Raw genomic sequence first — 19,927 nt, forward strand, 5'->3', positions numbered from 1 at the left:
GGGAAATAGAAACTTCATTGCAGAGATAATTAACAGAATATCTTTGTATTTGATTGTACGCGTGCTTCTACCTGTGTATGTGTGTGTGTGTGTGTGTGTGTGTGTGTGTGTGTGTGTGTGTGTGTATGTGTGTGAGTGTGAGCACGTCCTCACCGGTCCGCCAGTGTGGAAAATTCTAGAAGGCAGCGGGAAAGCGAGCGCTTCGCACACAAACGGAGAAGGAACAGCAGCCCTCAGCACAAAGCCCCTTCCCTCAGGACGCATTTCGGTTGTTTCAGCGAGGCCCGGCGGGCCAGAGGGACGCCTCCCAGACGACACTTCGCAGCTCAATTAATTGCGGCGCGGAACACGCCGGTCCTAATATAACCCTCCGACTGCTCCGCGGCCTCTCGAGCCTTCTCCTGCGACGAGACAAACAGGTCCTCCGCACGTTCCATCCAGCAATAACCTCTCTACTGAGGGGGACATCAGACGGGGCCTGCTCCGTTATAAAAGCGACGGAAACAAAACAAACAAATAAAGAAGCCTTTCCTTGTTCTAATAACAGAGTAATGGATGTTGCTCAACGACTGCGGGTGCGTTTGTGTTTTGTGTTTGACGGATTACAGACCCACGTTCTCCGCTCTCCTGACTGAGGTCTGGCGGTGATGCTAAGAGTTCCAAATTGTTACAGATGAATGTCTGAAAACAGATACAGGACTAAACTGAATGTCCTGTCTGAGACATGTAGGGCTGGAGATAGCTCTCCTGTGGTACTCTGTGTAGCTTATAGAATGACAAATATTACAGTCTCTGTGTATCAGAGGAGCTGCAGTCTTCCACCCAAATCAAAAAGGAAAAACAGTGAATAAGTGAATAAAAAACTAAATAAAGATCATGTACACAAATAAAATATCTCTTTACTTCTTGAGATAAATTCTTTGACCAGCCAACTGGTGTTTTAACAGCACAAATGTTCTTGCTGAAAGAATCAGTATTGATCAATTATTGATAATGATGATATTGATAGTGCATCAGTCAGTCTGTCACAAGCCAGGTCCACGAGGTGCTTTGCATCGGATGAGTTCATTCACCCGAGTTGTATGAACAACAGTACTACACATCAAAAGCGAATGTAACCATAACATTGTTTTTTTACAAGCCATACTGGAAAAGGATACTGGGATTTTTATTTAAGAGGGCACAGATCAAAAGGCAAAGAAGATGAGGTTGCCAGATCTTGAGGGGACGTGGTGATGAAAACATTCGCCGTTACCACGGTACCCAGGCTCACTCACGCTGCCATAGTTAGCATACTTCAGATGATTGCGCGGGATTTGCTGTGTTTACCTGGTCAAGACGGGTATGAAATTATCATGTGAAGTGCCGCAAGAGACTTGAAGCGCGAGAAAGCGCTGTTCGTGGTGTTCCGTTTTTGTTTTTTTTGAGCTAGCTGCATCTCCTCACATCTCAAAAGATAACAGGCTGGCCGTTCTTCAGCTCTGGCATCTGAGTTATTAAACCCGCTTTCTTTCGGAGGTGAAAGAGGAAGTGGAGGCGACAGTCTTTGCTTAAAGACGGTTAGCCAGGCGTGCTAATGGTAAGCAAACAAAAGGCTAATGGAGCCAGTCGCAAATTGCACTGAGGTTGAGCTTAGTTTGAGCCGTAATGGTGCCCTCATTGTAGTGCTTCATTATAACTCACTGCTTTGGAATGGGGAAGCAGGGTTTGACCGATGCACCTGGAGGATAGGTGAGCTGGCTGACTCTGACCCACAGGGAGCGCCAAGTGGTCCCATTACCCAGGGCGGATGGTGGAAATTTCACAAGCAGCGCATTTTGGAGCACATGCCTTTCCACAAGGCTGTTGCTCTCGTGAATAACCTCAGAAATGTTGGTTTCTACACAGTACGCCTACTGTCTGGTGTAAATGAGATGAATTTTATGAATTCCTCCAAGGGAATTGTGTCGTGTCTGGGACCTGCCCCTGCCCCCCCATGCCACCTCTATCTGCCCCCGCGGAGGACCCTTCAGCCCCCCCGTCCAGCGGATGTCTGGCGGGGAAGGGCAGGCGTCTCGCTGGCGGGAAGCAGGGGGGGACGTTTCGGGAGCGGGCCGTTACTCAGACAGATAAAGGTCGACGGAGCAGAGGGAATTATGCCTGACACGCTCGCGCTGCCTACAATTGGCTCTTTATGGGAACATAATGAGCGACCGCTTCCGCGCGGCGGCCATTACGGCTCGACTCCTGATGGCGCGTGGCGACGGCCTCTCGCCCTTGGAGAAGATGGGGTCGTGCAGGGGGGGTTCAGGAGGGTGACGACGCCCCAAGCGCGGGTGGATGGGGAAGAGCCTTTTTAACGAGAGAGGCAGGCCTTTGCAGAATTATACATACAAGTTTATTTTCAAATCCTGAATGCAAGACTTAAAGGTACAACAGGTAATTTCGGTCATCTAACGGTCAAGAGAGGAATTGCAGCAACAGGCACCAGAACACTGTTTATCCCTCCCCCTTGTCTGTGAACGTGCTGACATTGAAACACCATTGGCTGTGACAATTAAAACCAATTTTCAACCAATGAGCTTGAATTATTGTTCAGCTATACAATGTTTTGTTACAACAACTGTCCATCAACTGTATATTTTGAAACCCGAATTTAAGGGCTATAAACACAGGCAGAGGCAGAGTCAACATGTCAGTGAGCCTTTTTCAATGATAGGAAGGGATTTTACAATGGTATTGTAACAATGTTTTAACACAAAAATCTTACGTATTGTACCTTTCTTAGACTGCACAGTATGTGTGAATTTAGTGTCTGTAATCCACAGCCGTTGTTCATTAAGTAACATGCTACTTACTATTTAACCAATCAGCAGTTGTTCCCTTTAGTGGGCCTCCAATCAGAAATGAACTTGTAGTGAGTATCCAGGCAGAACGGATGTACCATGTCGGATCACTAGCTCTGTTGTTTGGGCATTATTTACATCAGAAGGAAATGTCATTATTTTGTTATTCATATAAAAAAAAGCTAGGTGTGCATTTCTATCTTGTGGCTGATTTAGCACTTTAAATGCAAGAAAAAAAGGCGACTGCGCAGTTTAAGTTTAATTAGGCTTCTCCTGGGAGGAGACGGAGTCCAGAGGGTGGAGGACTCTCAGCCCGTATTCACACAAACGCATCCGGGTGACCCGGGGTTCGATTCCCCGCCATGTGGGGAATTTCTGCGCTGTGATTTAATCTCTGTCAGTCACCCCCCCTCCACGTTCCCCTCTGAAAAAAAACCCCTGTTCTTTTCACACACGTTTCTTTTGTGCTCTCTGAGAGGGCTGAAACCTGCTCTCCCTGAACAGTCTCTGAAAAGCCGGTCCGCAGGTTTCCCTGAGAAGTGTTTGGCTCGTTCCCGTGGCCTTACTTCACACTCGTCTAAAGAGACGGAATCCACTCTTTTCTTCCGGTCTCCAGTCCCCCCCTTTTTCTTTCTCGCGCTCCCGTGGGTCTTGCCACAGTGCGTTTCCATGCCGATTGTGTTCAATTTTAAATGCTCTTTTCAAAATATTCTGCTGCCGTGGTTATTCTTTTTTTTTTTCCGGTTGACTGTAAGTGCTGTTCCGGAAAGTTCTTGTTTTATAGTTGCATGCGCTCTCGAAAATAAAGTGACAGCGGAGGTACATTTTTTGTTCTTCAAGGATCACATTTCCCAATGTTCCCTGAAAGTACAGTAATGCTCTCAAATGAGTACAGTTTCCAAGCAAAAAAGGTACAAATACATTAAATATTGCCAGCTAGGAGTACAACTTTATGTACACACTGTATAGGGTGCTGCCTCAGTGACAAGCATTTGTACCTTTTTAGCCACTTTACCTCCTCTACTTCTGAGAGTGTGTGAAGGGTTTTGTTTGACTAAAATTAGTTGAGAACTTTTTTGGCAATTACATTACATTATTACATTATTGGCATTTGGCAGACGCTCTTATCCAGAGCGACGTACAGTTGACTAGACTCAGCAGGAGACAGTCCTCCCCTGGAGCAATGCAGGGTTAAGGGCCTTGCTCAAGGGCCCAACGGCTGTGCAGATCTTATTGTGGCTACACCGGGATTAGAACCACCGACCTTGTGGGTCCCAGTCATTTACCTTAACCACTACGCTACAGGCCGCCCTATGTACATGCCGATCAATTAAGCGACTGAAACAGCATAGCAGGTTTATGAACCATTGGCGAGGGCGCTTTCGCAGTTTAAGAAACCAAGCCTCAGTGTGACACAGCAAAGCCCGTGGAACAATCCGGCAAATCCAGGCTCTAGTGCAAAAAGACCAAGATTAATTATGCATACCCCTTTCCCAGAGTAGCACCAGCTCATTCCTCTGTCCTTTTATCTTCCGTCTTTAACACGCCCTCCTAACCCTCCCACGAGAGGACCCAATCAGCACTGTAACGACCTGGGCTTCCCGCCTCACCTGGATCCCCGCGTCTCCCGCGAGCGCGACCGCGTTGGGCCGCTCAGAACCCGCAGACGTGGGGCGGCGGACGCCGTTCCGGCCTGAGCGTTCGGCCGTTGTTTTACCCGTTTGGGGCGGCCTGTAGCGTAGTGGTTAAGGTAAATGACTGGGAAACACAAGGTCGGTGGTTCTAATCCCGGTGTAGCCACAATAAGATCCGCACAGCCGTTGGGCCCTTGAGCAAGGCCCTTAACCCTGCATTGCTCCAGGGGAGGATTGTCTCCTGCTTAGTGTAATCAACTGTACGTCGCTCTGGATAAGAGCGTCTGCCAAATGCCAATAATGTAGTAATGTAATGTTTGAAGACGCGGCTCGTGCCTGTTTTTCCGTGCCGTTTGGCTTAGGCGAGCGACCCGCGCTCGATATCAGAATTCGCTGCCGTGTGGAAATCCACGCTGTTCGCTCCCCGCTTGCCTTAAACGGGAAGAGCGATCTCGTTAAACCCAGGCTGAAGATCGTCTACACGGTGATTTGTACCTGTGAAGATCGCAGCGTTTCCTGGAAAACATCAGTGTCGGGTGACATATTTTCCACAAAGGGCTAAGTCGTGCTTGACGGTGCTTACAAGTGTGAACTAATTCTGTTATTTGTTTTCCTATATGAAGTCAGGAGGTATACTGACGCTATGGAGATGCAGATATAAATATGTTTATGCTTATTAATGAGATAATTTAAGGCTAATATACATACTGTATATATTTGCATATTTATTATAGTGGCATATCAAACCCAGTGTGCTGGAGTACAGAGCCAACACAATGAAAATAGTATCACTGTCCCAATACATTGCATTTAACCTCATATATATTTACTCATTATTGATTGAATGGCCAACGGTTTGTCTGTGGCGTAATTTCTTTGCGAGGTCACCTGTTGAACAGCCCTGCAGTAGGGTAGGGTACAGATCGAGTTGTTCCAAAAGAAAAGGGCCATTGTGAAAAGACCAGTGTGTGAACGAGCACTTGACCTTCCTCTCCACCCCACTGGAACGGGGGATGGATGGTAAACGAGAGGGACACTTGCGCCCTGGAGCCTGGGGTTCAGACCAAGCGAGAGGCCCGTGAATGAGGCCTACCTGAGCCTTTTTACCGTCGACGCAACACGATCGGCACCATCCTCGCAGTGGCAGCCTCTTCACTTAGCGGGATAACACATTAGAGGTGAGTCACCTAAACTCTGAGGAGAGGGTTTGCGATCGAATTAATGGGCCGCAATTCCTTCTGGCAACTTCTGACCTTGTGGACTCAACGAGGAGCTGGCCATTCAGAAGGACTCCACCACTACAAATGGCAAAAATGTGGTGTAACCAATCAGGATCCAGAACACCAGTCCAGTAAACAGTAACGTCCCTTTCCAGAAGCTGCAGACTAGCATTTGACACAAAACAGTTTTTTGTATTTTTTATTTCCCCTGACCGTGGATGCTGGTTGGCTGAGATGGCATTCTACAGGGAAGTGAAATACCATCGCCGTTAATAAAACCGCCTGTGTGTAAACAGTCCGTGCCCAAACCGTTACTTCGAAACAATATTAAAAAACAAATAATACTGTGTCATCAACTGATTCTGTATGTCGTAACCGTTTTGTAAAAGAAATGTATAATGAATACATTCACCGCTACAGTTGGTCGCCGGGACTCCATTTTGTATCGTCCCTAACAACAGCCCTGTAGCCAGGACTGTATTCATGGCACAGCACTGACTCTCCTGCCGTACTGCTTGAATCAGACCCTATTAGCGATGTAAGGGTCTGTTTGCTTGTATATCAGGGTAATTTGATGTAGTTTGTCAGATGCATCCTTCTCTAACTTGTAATGATTAATGGCAGTCTTCTTTAGGAAGGGCTATTCTCTTGCCAAGATTAGTATGTTTACACTTTTCGCTCTTGATATCGAAGCATTTTCATCAATTTCACTCTTTGAATTTCCATTTAAATGTATGTATTATGTTGTTTTTTTCCCCCCTTCGGATAGCGTTGGAGTGTATTTCCAGGGAATGCTATTCCACCGTGCATCATAATGAGCTTGTATGAATAGCCGGTTAAGAAAATGTAATGATATCTCAGAAATGAATGGTTGCGTGGGACATTTAAAATAATTGAGTGATCTCGTATAAACCGTGAGATTGTGTATTCCTAAGAACATTCTGCCTTTACACACCCCATCAAACCCAAAGCTTCTCTATGATTAATTCCCCTGATTTGTAGAAAGAGGCAAACTGAGGATGATTCTGTTATTTTCAATGTATGCTTACAGCTCTGGGGCCATTGAAAAAAGGTTTGCTGTTAAAATGTAATCAGTGATATAAATTCAGAGTAAAGAATTTGTTCTGAATGGTCCCAGTTGTATAGGGAGTAGCCAATGCCGTTTTTACTGCCTTTAGTCAATGAGGTACAGTAATATTCATCCTAAAATTATGATTTTGCATAAAAATCTGGTTTTGCATTAAATAAAGATGTGAAATATATAAGCCAATTACAATTAATGTTGAAGGTAGAAGATGATTATTATACCCTAATGATGACTATAAAGAAAGAAAGGAGCAAATCTATAGAAAATGTTAGTGGAGTTGTCTCCACAAGGGTGGTTGTTATGGGTTTGGGGAGGGAGGAGGAGAAGGACAGTGGAGGAACAAAATTGGGAACAAATGGGGAACAAATATGTACTTATTTTCATTTTTTGTGTGTTGCTGTGTTTGGGTGGTGAGTAGGAGGATTCATGTGCAAACATATGTAATTACTGAATTAATAAAGTTGACCTCGCGGGATAAAAAATAATAATAAAATGGTGGAAAATGATGAAAGCAAATGTGCTATGCTAATCACAGGCGTGTAATCACTGTTTTCCTTCACGCCGGTTCATTTCCCGGCGCTGCGTCGATTGCGTTCCATAACGGCGGCATTACAGACTAAGTGTTCATTTACACAGGATTAGTGACGTGTTGAAAAGGTCTCTGCCGATCGGCTGCAGACATTTGGAAGGGGTCAGCCTTCGGTCAGTTAATGGACTGTACCAAAGTAAATGAACAGGAAGGGATAGGGCATTTAGCGATGGCAGACGGTCCTCATATCTGTTGTGTGTGTATAGCAGGGCGATTCAAAGACCTTTTGACTGGCAAGTGGAAAAAGCAGGCACAGCAACTAGATGACACTCAGTTATTTCACAGAATATATTTTACCAAAATTAATGAATGATAATGAATGTCAGCCACACTAATAATACAAATAACACTGTATTTATATTTTATCAAATCAAAAGGGCACAGATCCCCAAGAGGGCAACACCCCCCACCCCACACACGCACACACACACACACACACACACACACACGCACACCCACCCACCCACCCACGCACACACACACACCCACACACACCCACCCACCCACACACCCACACACACACACACACACACACACACACCCACACCCACACCTGCACACAACCCCCACATTGCTGATGCGTAGCTGCTGCTACTTGTGAAGTCAGTATATTAGCGCGTCGCGGAGGCGAGCTAATTCCCATGCACCGCGGCAGGAAGCCGGCGTTGCTGGTTGCGCGGCTGTGCGCTGCCAGATTGTGTTCACGGCCTGAGCTGTAGCAGTTAAGACAGCCTGCCGTATTCTAATGTCGCAATGTGTTGGATTAACACGCCGAGTGTTTTACAGATGTGGTGTGTGTGTGTGTGTGTGTGTGTGTGTGTGTGTGTGTGTGTGTGTGTGTGTGGAAAACAGAGCAGGAAGTCACACTGCAGCTCATTACAATCAACAGTGTCTCTACGCTGCGGTGTAGCGAGTTACAATGCTGTGTTTATTAGAGGAAGGTGAGCTGGCCGCTTTGATTGTACCGTCCCATGACATTGCGGGCAGCCTGTAGCCCTGTAACTAAGGTACATGACTGGGACCCGGAAGGTTGGTGGTTCAAGCCCTAGTGTAGCCACAATAAGATCCGCACAGCTTTTGGGCCCTTGAGCAAGGCCCTTAACCCCACGTACGTTGATAAGCCAGGGATTGTCCCCTGCTTAGTTTAATTATCCTTAGCTGTCATCCATACCCCCCTTCTGTGTGGGCCTCTGGGTACTACTTGTTGATAAGTACTGAGTACAGACTAGTCAGTGTTGAGACCCTGCTAGATATAAACAGCTGTTCAAATGGAAATATAAACCATTTTGTGAAATAAAAGCACTGAACAAAAGCCATTATACATATTGGACTCCATGTTGTTCTGCTGTTTTGTATCGCTCAAATGTTTCTCCCTTTCGCTCAACAGCCATTATGGGACAAATCAGACATTTTGTATTCCCTATAAGATTTTCTATTACTGTACTTGGACAGACACTTATGCTGAAATAATATTATGACTACAGTTAGTAGAAACAGTATTAGAGATCTTTAAATCATTTGGACCGGTGGATTACAATACTTTAGAAATCAGTAAATGTGTGGCACTGGTTCTGCTGAAATTGGCATGGAGGGCATTCTAGGTTATTGGCTGTCCCTAGGCTGTACATTGGATCTGTGGGAAAAAATATAAATGTAGTCATCTAGGAGCACAATGGATGGGTAACTGATCCCTTGGAGCAGGCTGTATCTGGTGTGGGTGCAGGTTTTTGACGTGGCCCAGCACTACGACACCTGATTCTACTTATTAAGGTCTTGATTGAAGACCACGATTAGTTAATTTGTTGAATCAGGTATCTTGGTGCTGGGCTGAAACAGGAACTACACTGGCCCTTTCTCGATACGCCTGGGGACCCCTGCCTTGGTGGAAAGACCCCCAGACCACCCAACTCCCGCACCCCTCACGCCCAGCTCCCTGTGCACCCAGGAGGCTGGTGTGTAGATGGCCACCATGGCCTCCTATCAGATCAGGGCCCTGAATGTGGCCAATGGCCCCACAGGGAAGGTAATCCACCCACAGTTGTGTCTAGCTTCACCCAGGGATGGGAGAGTTCCGGTGGGGCTTTGTTGACCGCGTTTCACCGTAGCACTGACCCCCTGCTGGTCATTTCGGCACCTGCAAGTTTCGCCTGTTGAGTCGCTCTCGGAATGTTCCGGCGAATCGATCAGGGTGTTGTGGTGATGGGCTCCGATGTATGTATGTTTGGGAATTCCAAATCGGGCAGTAAAACGGGGAAAAGAAACAACCGCTTGTCTTGGGTAGCGGGTATTGTAGCACACGAAGGAAACGTGAGAGAACCCGATTTGTTTTTGTGCGTGAAAACGAGGTCCAGCGACCCCAGCCAATCAGTGGCGGTGAATCCCAAACACCTGTTTGTCATTAGCGCTGCATTTGCATTTTCCCAAAAGGCGCTTTGGTCGGCAGCCAGGTAGGCACTCTGCTCGCCCACCCACACGCTTCCAGCAACAGAGTCGCCAAAGACGCGAGGGCGCCACCGCACAGCCGGGGAAACGGCACTTCACTGTGACCGCCCTCCACTTCTCTCTCTCCCTGTCTCTCTCTCTCTCTCTCCCTCCATATCTCTCTCTCCCCATCCAGCTCTCTCTCCCTGTCTCTCACTCGCTTTCTCTCTCTCTCTGTCTCATTCTCTCTCCCTCCATATCTCTCCCTGTCTCTCACTCTCTATATCTATCTCTCCCTCTCTCTCCATCTCTCCCTTTCCCCCTCTCTCTCTCACTCTCTCCCCCTCCATATCTCTCCCTCTTTCTCTCCATCTCTCTCCCTTTCCCCTCTTTCTCTCACTCTCTCTCCCTGTCTCTCACTCTCTCCCCCTCCATATCTCTCCCTCTTTCTCTCCATCTCTCTCCCTTTCCCCCTCTCTCTCTCACTCTCTCGCTGTCTCTCACTCTCTCCCTCTCCATCTCTCTCCCTTTCCCCCTCTCTCTCTTTCTCTCTCTCACTCTCTTTCCCTCCATATCTCTCTCCCCCTTCCCTTTCTCTCCCTCTCTCTCACTATCTCTCCCTCCATCCCTCTCCCCTTCCCCCTCTCTCTCCCTCTCTCTTTCTCTTTCTCAGGCTGTCTCCCTCATCACTCTTTCTCTCCCTCCATATCTCTCTCCCCTTCCCCCCCTTTCTACCTCTTTCTTTCTCTCACTGTCTCCTTCTTTCTCCTCTCCCTTTCTCTCTCCCTCTCTCTCCCTCCATATCTCTCCCTTTCCCCTCTCTCTCCCTCTCTCTGTCTCTCTCTCTCACTCTGTCTCCCTCCCCATCTCTCTTTCTCTCTCTCCCGCCCTTTCTCTCCCTCACTCTCCCTCTCTCTCTCTCCTTCCCTCCATCCCTCCCCTTCATGCTGAACGTCGCTCCAGGATCTGTCACCCAATCAGGCTTAATTGTCGCACGCTCTCGTAACTTCCCAACCCTAAAAAAAAATAAGTCGCACGTTGCATTTCTGACGCCGTTCGCTCCCTAGATTTGACGATGGGGATTCATCCCCCCCCGGTCCGGTAAACGACAATTTTCTTGCGACAATTTCCGCCTCTGAATGGCTGAAATTTTATGAAAAACCCGGCTAACGATACCATCTCCCCCTGCCGCATCAACTCTGCATTCACCCACATATTCAGCTAAAACACAGTATGTCTGTTGCCTTGGTGATTATCCACTATCCACATACAGTACTCCAGTCAAATTAACATCTGCTGTGACGAATACACATATATGCGGTGGAATATCGCTGTAACATACAGTGTACATGAATGTGTTGGTAGCGCTTTATTCTACAGCCCTTAATTGCCTAGTGTTTACTGGGTAAATGCCAGGTACTTATGTGTAATTATTAGGTAACCATTTTGATTTCAGATGTAAGCACTATGAAACAGGCTGTAAAACGTATTTTCATAGTGCATGACAAGTCTGTCTCGTGGCACTTAGTGACTTTGTTTCATAGTACTTATTTCTGAAATGAAAGTAGTCAGCCAATAATTGCACAAGTAGCTCTGTATTTACCCAGTAAATATTAGGTCATTAACGGGCTGGAAAATAAAGTGTTCGATTTTCCTCTGGGCCTGGGTTTCCCTGGGTTGGAGTGCTGGGGGCAGTAAGGTCATTTGAGGGGCAGGGGCGCAGCTTGTTCTGTATCTCATAAGACTCAGTTACAGCCAGTTAGCCACCCCTGGAGAAATCTGCAGCCTGTCGTTCTGTTGCCTTTGGAGCCGATCGTTTGTTGAAATTCCTCAACAATTTGTTGCGGGGCCCCGGCAATTATGTTTATTGTTTTGGGGTCAATGGGGGAGTCACCACAAGGCTTGTTATGTCTTTCTCAGCGCTGCATATTTATGAGTGCAAATTAAGGCCGGGTTGGCCGAGCTCTGGGTTCACCTGTTGCGCGCTCAGCCGAGCCTCCGTTTGGACACGGTTGCCGGGGGCGACGGATGACCTTCGACCTCTCATTAGCTTCCTCGGGCCCCGGCTCGCTCCAGGGCTGTCAGGCGTCCCGCGGAGGGCCCGGCTTATCAAAGCAGGGGTCTCTGATAGTGTCTCCGGCCCCGGGGCCCCCGGGTGACCTCGCTGGAGTGGAGGACGCTGGGTAATCCTGAGCGTGTCGTTGCTGTGTGGTCCCTCCGGGAGACGCGATCGATGCACCTGTGGGAGACTGTGCGGCTGAGTGAGTTAGTGTGTGTGTGTGTGTGTGTGTGTGTGTGTGTGTGTGTGTGTGTGCGTGTGTGCGTGTGCGTGTGCGTGTGTGTGACTGAGTGGCTGAGTGAGTTTGTGTGTATGTGTGTGTGTGTGTGTGTGTGTGTGTGTGCACATAGGCACACACACACACACACACAATCTCTCTCCCCCTCTCTTTCTCTCCATCCCTCTCTTTATCATAATGACACATACACATGCAATCTCTCACCCTCACGCGGACACAATCTCTACCTCCCTCGCTTTGTCTCTCTCTCCGTCTCACTCTCTCTCTCTTGCTCTGTCACATACACAGAAATACACACAATCTCTCTCTCCCTCCCTCCCTCTCTCCCTCTCTCTCTCACTCTCTTCCTCACTCTCTCTCTCTCTCTCTCTCTCTCAGTACATCATGCAATCAGTGCTGAGGGACTGTAAAGGGGCGGGGCCCCGTGCCTGCTGCTCTCTTTCTTTAGCCCTTTACTCACGTCCAGCCGGTCTCTCTCCCTCTCTCTCTCTCCCTCTCTCTCTTTCTCTCTCTTTCTCTCTCTTTCTTCAGTCTATGCCTATCCCCCCATCCTTTCTGTCTGTCTCTTTATTCTGGTTATCCCTCCATCCCTCTGTCTTTATTCACCCATCTTCTCTCTCTTCTGCTTGCATACCCCCCCACCCACCCTCTCCCTCTCCCTCTCCCTCTCCCTCTCTCTCCCCCTCTCATTCCCTGTCTTCATTCGCCCATCCCACTCCCTCGTCAGTCTTCCTATCCTCCGTCTCTCTCCCTCTCTCTTCATCCGCCGCTGTGTGTTCTGCACAGCCTGCAAAAACACTGTTGCTTTAGGAGGCCTCTTCATCCTCCTCCTCCTCCTCCTCTTCTTCTCCTGTGCAGCTGCGTGCCATCTGAGCGCGCTCAGTACAGTAAAACGCAGCGGAGAAGAAAAGGTTTGGGACGCAATTAGAGGAAATCCGCAGAGAGGGTAGACCGAGGTACAGGACGAGAAGGTAAAATAAACCAGCCAGGTCTGCGGGGGATTAGGGCTCATTTCGGGGATCCGTGTTCCCGTGTTCCCCATCACGAGTCGCAGCTTCCCAGGAGGGTTGGCGTGGGGTAGGGGAAGGGAGGAGGGGGTGGAACGGCTACCCTCGGAGAGGGCACGGGTCCCGGAGCGTCCGGAATGATGGGCCAATTTGCCACCCGGCTGGCGTGCGTTTTAGCACCGGAACATAAGCGCCCCTAATTGGCCCGCAATGCCAGAGGAGAGATGGCGAGGGGGGCCGGTGGGGGGGCTGGGGGGTGCCGAGTTGTCGTGGAGACCGGTCCCCCGCCGAATTGAGCTCATTTGTATTCCTTCCCATGAGCCCCCTCTGCTCTGCGGGCGGCGTGGTGACGCCTCGGCTGCGTGCAGGTACTCTTCCAGAGGAATGTGGAAGTCTGGGATACGGCGGGCGTGTAAACGGGACTCGCGGTGCGGCTACGTCGCCTTAGCAACCGACCCCGGCGCGCGGCAGGTCAGCGCGTAACGCAAATCAGTCGCGAATGCCGCTGCCCTCCTGCGTCCCAGGTGCGTCAGGTCCCGCTCCGTCTCCCGCCTGGCAAAATGGCCGCCCCGTCTCTCTCTCTCTCTCCACGGTGCACGGGCGCGAAAGGCGCCGTGGAACCCTCCGTGTCGGCACGGTTACGTTTGAGCTGGAACGTGGAGGAACTGCCAGCGAGCCGGTTTGTGTCCGGAACAGGCCGCACGCGTACGACCGCGTCCTCCGAGCCCTCCGAGCGACTCTAAACCACGTTTCGGGGCTTAGCCGTGCAGAATATACAGTTTATCTCCAGCAAAGAGCAGTTGGCTTCACTCCCCACCCTCCACTTCTTTTTCTCCCAACAGCGAGATGTTTTAAACTGGCCAGAGAATCAGGGAATCAGGCTTAGCCGTGGACGCAGCTCCCGGGGGAAGGATAGGAAAGCATCTCGACTCTTTAATTTGACCCTCTCTCCTCCCCCCCCCCCTTTTCTCCCTCCCAGGTACCCAGAGCCAGTTCCCCATCACTCAGAATGTCACCGTGACGCAGGGGGGTACGGCGAACATGACCTGCCGCGTGGAACACAATGACAACACCTCCCTCCAGTGGTCCAACCCGGCACAGCAGACGCTGTTTTTCGGAGACAAGAAAGGTAAGCCCGGCCTCTGTGTATTTAACCTCGTCCCTCGTCTTTCACAAACTGCTGGACTGTTCCTCCGCTGCTGGACTCACTCGCTGCGACTAAGATACCTGGGGCTGAGGTATTTCAGCAGAACAATTAGGAAATGTGGAAATTGGCCACAGGTACATTTCAGATTGATAACAATGTTTTTATTTTATTTTACTTCTATACTTTTGTGTATGTTGGTAAGGTTGTCAGTGCTTGGAGCAGAATGCCAGGCTATGTAATGGAGGCAGAGACCCTTGAGGTGTTACTGAGACAGTGTTTGACAGAGTGCTAGGTATTCTGTAGTCCAGCGGAGTCAGAGGTTTGCGTGAGATCGCTGGCACGTTGTCTAAGGGTTGAGGTTGAGCGCGGCTGTGTGAAATTCCGCTCTGCACTCATCACTTTTTATTGCCCTAGTCGATGTACGAATGCAGTTGTTTGCATACTGTATGCCCATAAATTGTGGACTCGAACATATGTTTGGCCGGTTTCGCGGTAAGGGGCGGATCGCCCCGAAAATATTCCGGGTCGTTAACTGGGTCATTGTTCTCGGAGAGGGCTGGCAGGCACCGCGGCGGACCCTGGGCAGAATAACAAGCCTGGACGTGCAGAATGGGCCTGGCGCTCCCTCTCATCAAACATTCTGATGGTGATTATGTCATTTTGCATCTGTTGCCTTGCCAATCGGATGCCGAGTTGAGCCTTTATGAGTTTTGGCAGTCCGACAGCAGGGGGGGGGTTGGGGGTGGGGGTGAGGCTCAGGCCTGGAGTGCAAGTCAGATACCAGTCTCCCCCCACCCCCCAATTCTCACCCGCCCCACCCACACACCGTCATTCACAGAACCATGGATATGGATATGGATATGGATGTACACCCTTTCCCAGCTCGACTTGACTTGAGTCCCTGGGTTCGAGCTCCCGAGTTAGGCCCTTATTACCCAAATACACTCCGGCACATTGGATTTGAAATGAAACCATGAATATGTGGTTAAAATGCCGACTGTCACATTTAATTTGAGGGTATGTGCAGCTACATGCATCCCTTCTTATACATAGTCCCCCCGTTTTAGGGGACCAAAACTAATAGGACAGTTGGCTTCTCAGCTGTTTCTGATTAGACAGGTGTATTCAATCACTTCCTTAGTGCAGGTGTAGGAAAGCGTTCAGTTTTGAGTCTTGATTCCAGGACATTGGAGTCTGTTATTGGAATTCTTCAGCGTGTTCCACTGTCAACAGTGCTCTGGGCGTCTCTCGACGAAGTCCTCTTTTGATTGGCTGCTTCGTGTGAGGCGGGATTTGAAGCAGGCGGTCGGTGCTGAACGTGCCTCACAGAAACCTTGCGCTCACACGTGTGTGAATCCCCGTAATCCGTGTGTGTTTGTACGGAGCGTGAGCCCCCCCTCAGCCTGAGCTACGGAACGCAGAGGCAGCCGAAAAGAGGGTTTTCACCGCAGGAGAGCGGGGAAGGGGATCGCTGAGGAAGGGGATCGCTGCTGGAAAGGGATTGCTGTTGTCGCTGCGCTTGCTTCCTGGCAGCTCATTCAGGCGGGAGGCCGTCTCCTGACAGGTTCTTCTTCTGTTGTCAATCCCAGGATTCCCTGTTAAGAGCGCCTTCGTGAATTATGCATCACCTTGCCCACCGAGAACCACGGGCGTAAACATGTGTACTCACTCGCACACATGCATGCACACACGCACACACACACACACACACACACACACACACTCACACTCACATACAGATGTGAGGTATGTACTGGGAAAGGATGGTTTGGGGCAGTGCTACTCAACTCCACGTCCTGCGGACATTGCTCCTCCCTTGCACTACACCACCTAATTTCACTAATTATTTTACCTGCTTGGTTCAGATAATAAGCTAATTAGTGAAATCAGGTGGTGTACCGCACGGTGGAAGCAAATGCCACCGGACACTGCGGGCCGCAGGACATGACCTGTGTTTGTGTGTGTGTGTGTGCGTGTGTGCGTGTGTGCATGCGCCTGTGTGTGTGTGTGTGTGTGTGCGTGTGTGTGTGTGTGTTTATTGGGGGTGGGTAAATACAGGCTTGTGGATCTTTCTTATTATTTATTTTATTTTTTACCTGTCCTGGGTGTTTCTAGGAGTTGTAGTTTCTGGGAGTGAGCTGATATAAATGCTAGATAATGCGTTTGGCGATAAACATCTCTTTAATTGTTTTCTTTTTCTTGCAAAATAATGTTGCGCATTAACGCATGGGCATTTGACTGTGTGTATTCCCGCTGCGAGACCTCACAGCGCGGCGCGCGTGGGGGGACGTGTTTCGGCGTAACACACAGCAGCTGCTCGTCACACAAAGGGCCAATGAGGACGCCCCCGCCCCGCGCTTGGTTCGGCGAGCACCTGGCCCCGCGCGCGCCCGTCATTTCCCCAAACTCCGCTAACGGGCGGAAGCCGCGCTCGCAGGTGCGCAGGTGTAAACACCATTCGGCGCACCGCCGTCCTCTTCAAATCAGTCAGCGCAAATCACCGCGGCGACCGTGCCGGTGTGAACCGGAGTGAGCGTTTCTCCGCGCGCCGCGTGAAATAAACGAGCCGTCGAGCGTTATCGAATAACGCTTAACCTGACACTCCCGCTCGCGAGACGGCGAGGATTTGCTCCGAACGCGCTTTTAACTCACTGCCGCGAGAATGTAACGTATATTATCAGGACGCCGCAGCGCTTCCCAGTGTTATTTATTTCTACAGGGTGTAGGGGTTGACTGAGCACACGTGCTCCTTTTGCAGCAAACGCCCTGTTAATGCCCCCCCGCCCCCCCAAGTAGGGAAATCTGCATGTCTCTGCGTTATGGGAGGAAACCCACACAGACACGGGGAGGCTCCATACAGAAAGGCCCTGGCTGGTATTCTAACCCAGGACCTTCTTGCTGTGAGGCGACAGTGCTATCAACCGCACTGCCATGCCTGAATAGGGGGGCAAATACACATATCATTGCTGCTTTCATAAATTGCAATATATATAAATATATATATATACATCTTCATCAGCAGGGGTGACACAGCTGACTACCTCGGGCCTGAAGGCAGGGGTAATGGGGGGGAGCTTAAAAGACCTGGACTAAAAAGTTTGCTTTGGTCTACAATTTTAAGGGCCCCCACTGAGACTGCCGTATGCACAGGGTCCCCGAATTTCATCACCCTTGTCTATCTAAAGTATACTTTTTACAAGAAGTTCGCACATTTGCATAATATATATATTGCATTTCCATAAGGAGCTCGGGCGGTGGGGTTGGGGGAGCGGAGAGCGCAGTCACGCCGCCCGGCCCCAGGCAAACTGTCTCGCTGCGGCCCCTGCAAAATGGAAGTCAATGCAGGAAACGGTAATGGAGGCTCCTGGGAATAACACAAATAGACTCCAGGTGCATTCTGGGAGATGGGGGGGGGGGGCAGGAGCGGAATGTAGATGCGTTTCCGCGGGGGTACGGGACGGGGCCTTCACGATCGCAGGGAAACGGGGGCATTCGCCGTTTTTAGCGCGGGTGTGGGTGGTACGGGGGGGGGGGCAGGGTGATGAGGCGGCACTGCCACACGTCGGACAGTAAGAGGCCCGAAAATATTCATTATTCAGTTACGAGGGTAATTACATTAAGCGCCAACCTGGTGATGTCACTTCCTGCCAGGCGGCACTGTTGCGAGACACTGTGGCTAAGAATCGTCATGGATGCTGCATACGAATAACATGTTCCTGCCATGTTGACTTGAAAAAATGAATGTGAAAGGGACATCCAGAAAGCCATGCAAACACACTCCATGTCCTTGGAGTGTCCCCCCCCCCAACTCTCCCGAATGTCCTAGAAATGTTCTAGCCTTTAGTCGTGTTGTTGGTGGCATAGTGTGTCTGTAAACATTTATGTTTAAGTCGCAACCTGAAAGCCATAGGCTCCGTCCTGGGAGCATTTATCCCACCTTTACAGAATGTTCCAGAAACGTGCTGTTGTATTGTTAGCTGGGTTGTGGTTGGCTCTCGTCGTGCAGGGGGGGGACGGTGTGTCTGGGTGAAGCTGAGGCCGTGTCCTCTGTAGGACAGCAGAGGGGGAATTTAAGCACTATGGGCCCTCCTGTCTGTGACCCCATCTCCAGACCTCCACCTGCACCTGCCCCCCGTCCTCACCTGAACCCCTGGAGATGTGTGAACCTCTCCTCTGGGCCACTGTGTCCCTGGCCCTGCGCGAGGTTAAAAAAAGTGCTTTTAATCATGTCTGACCTGTGAATTCTCAGTCTCTCTATCGCTCCACATCTTTTTCCTCCATTCCCCCTCTCTCATTTCTTATCTCAGCTTCTCTCTCCCTTTTCATCCCGTTACTCTCCCCCTCTCTTTAGCTCTCATCTCTCTCTCCTCCTCCCTCTCTCTCCCTCTCCCTCCCTCCCTCATTCTCTCTCTCACTCTCTCTCACTCCATTGTTTAGTGGTGTATGTATACAGCATCTCCCAGAATCCCCACATTCCCACTATTCCTGGGAATCCCTCTCGTGGAAAATCTCACTCCCCGACATTCCTTCTGTTGGCTGTTTCTCACATACCCACTTCTGCCTGAGTCAGTGTTGACTTTGGATAAAAGGATTTTGTGTTTCTCAGACTAACAAATTAGGCAATTTAGTCAAACCGAATGAGTTGGACGAGGTTAAAATGGATGGCTTGTTTTTTCTCTGCGGGAGCACGCGGTGCATGTGTTTGTGCGCATCGCCCAGCTCCAGATATGTACCGAGTCGCTGGCACTCGGTCAAAAACACAAACTAGACAGGCCCAAAGCCCAGGTGGTCGCTGGGTAAGTATGACTCCGGTGACCTCTCAGGACCGCGATCGCGGCGTATCGACTTTCCCTGACTTCTCCGGTCCCTGTGGAGGGGAGGTCGCTGTCAGTCAGCTTGTTTGTCCAGTGGACTGTGAAGAGGGGGGGGGGGGGCGGGGGGGGCTCACACTGGGCTCGGGCCGAATGAACAGTAACCCCCCCCCCCCCCCTCCCCCAGGATTTCGGTATCGGAGAATCGCCACAGGCAGACGCCGCAGTCAGAAGGCAGGCTTTTCGGCCGCGCCGTGAGCCCAGCGGCCGGGCCGTGGAGACGCGCGGTGGGCCAGCGCGTGATGAATTCATTATTTTACCCGTGTCCTCTTGGCATGGAGCGTGTTCAGAGCTGGGCCCGCAGCTTGCCAGAACACTTCCTCATCAGTCAGCGTCAGTCAGAACTCCGTGATGTCACAAGCTCTGTGATGTCACAGATTCATTTAGAACTACAAATCCTTTTCTAAAAACCGATGTCACTGATTAATTTAGAACTACAAATCCTTTTCTAAAAACCGATGTCACTGATTAATTTAGAACTACAAATCCTTTTTAATACTGCAGTGTCACAGATTCATTTACAACTGGAAATATTTCATAACACTGTCATGCCGCAGAGTAATTTAGAACAAATGGGGAGAAATGGGGGGCTTTTAATTCCCGGACTAAAGCGGGGTGTGGGTAGGTTTTGTGGTTTCTTGCGCTGGGTCGGGGTGAAATTTCAGACCCGCTCCCACTTCCTCAGGTGACACACTCAGCTACAAACGACCTCCCACGTCTCTGAGCTTCCCCGGCCAAAGTGCCGGAGGGCCTGAAGATCCTGCACGGGGCTGGGGAAGAGGGATGATTCGACGTCAGGGGGGTCGTAAAAGTTTTGTCTCTTTGGCTG

The 19,927-nt window shown here is 49.9% G+C and overlaps 1 protein-coding gene across 3 annotated transcripts in view; it reads left to right on the forward strand.

The window, feature by feature from the left end:
• The window catches only part of LOC133134118 (cell adhesion molecule 2-like), a 416,600-nt gene that overhangs the window by 317,703 nt on the left and 78,970 nt on the right, over window positions 1-19,927 (forward strand). For all 3 annotated transcript variants that reach the window (XM_061250545.1, XM_061250547.1, XM_061250546.1), the window contains one exon: window positions 14,060-14,209. In XM_061250545.1, coding sequence (XP_061106529.1) covers window positions 14,060-14,209 — 150 coding nt within the window. The remainder of the gene's footprint in view (window positions 1-14,059; window positions 14,210-19,927) is intronic.

Source organism: Conger conger, chromosome 7, assembly GCF_963514075.1.
Source record: "Conger conger chromosome 7, fConCon1.1, whole genome shotgun sequence".
NCBI classification, from domain to species: domain Eukaryota; kingdom Metazoa; phylum Chordata; class Actinopteri; order Anguilliformes; family Congridae; genus Conger; species Conger conger.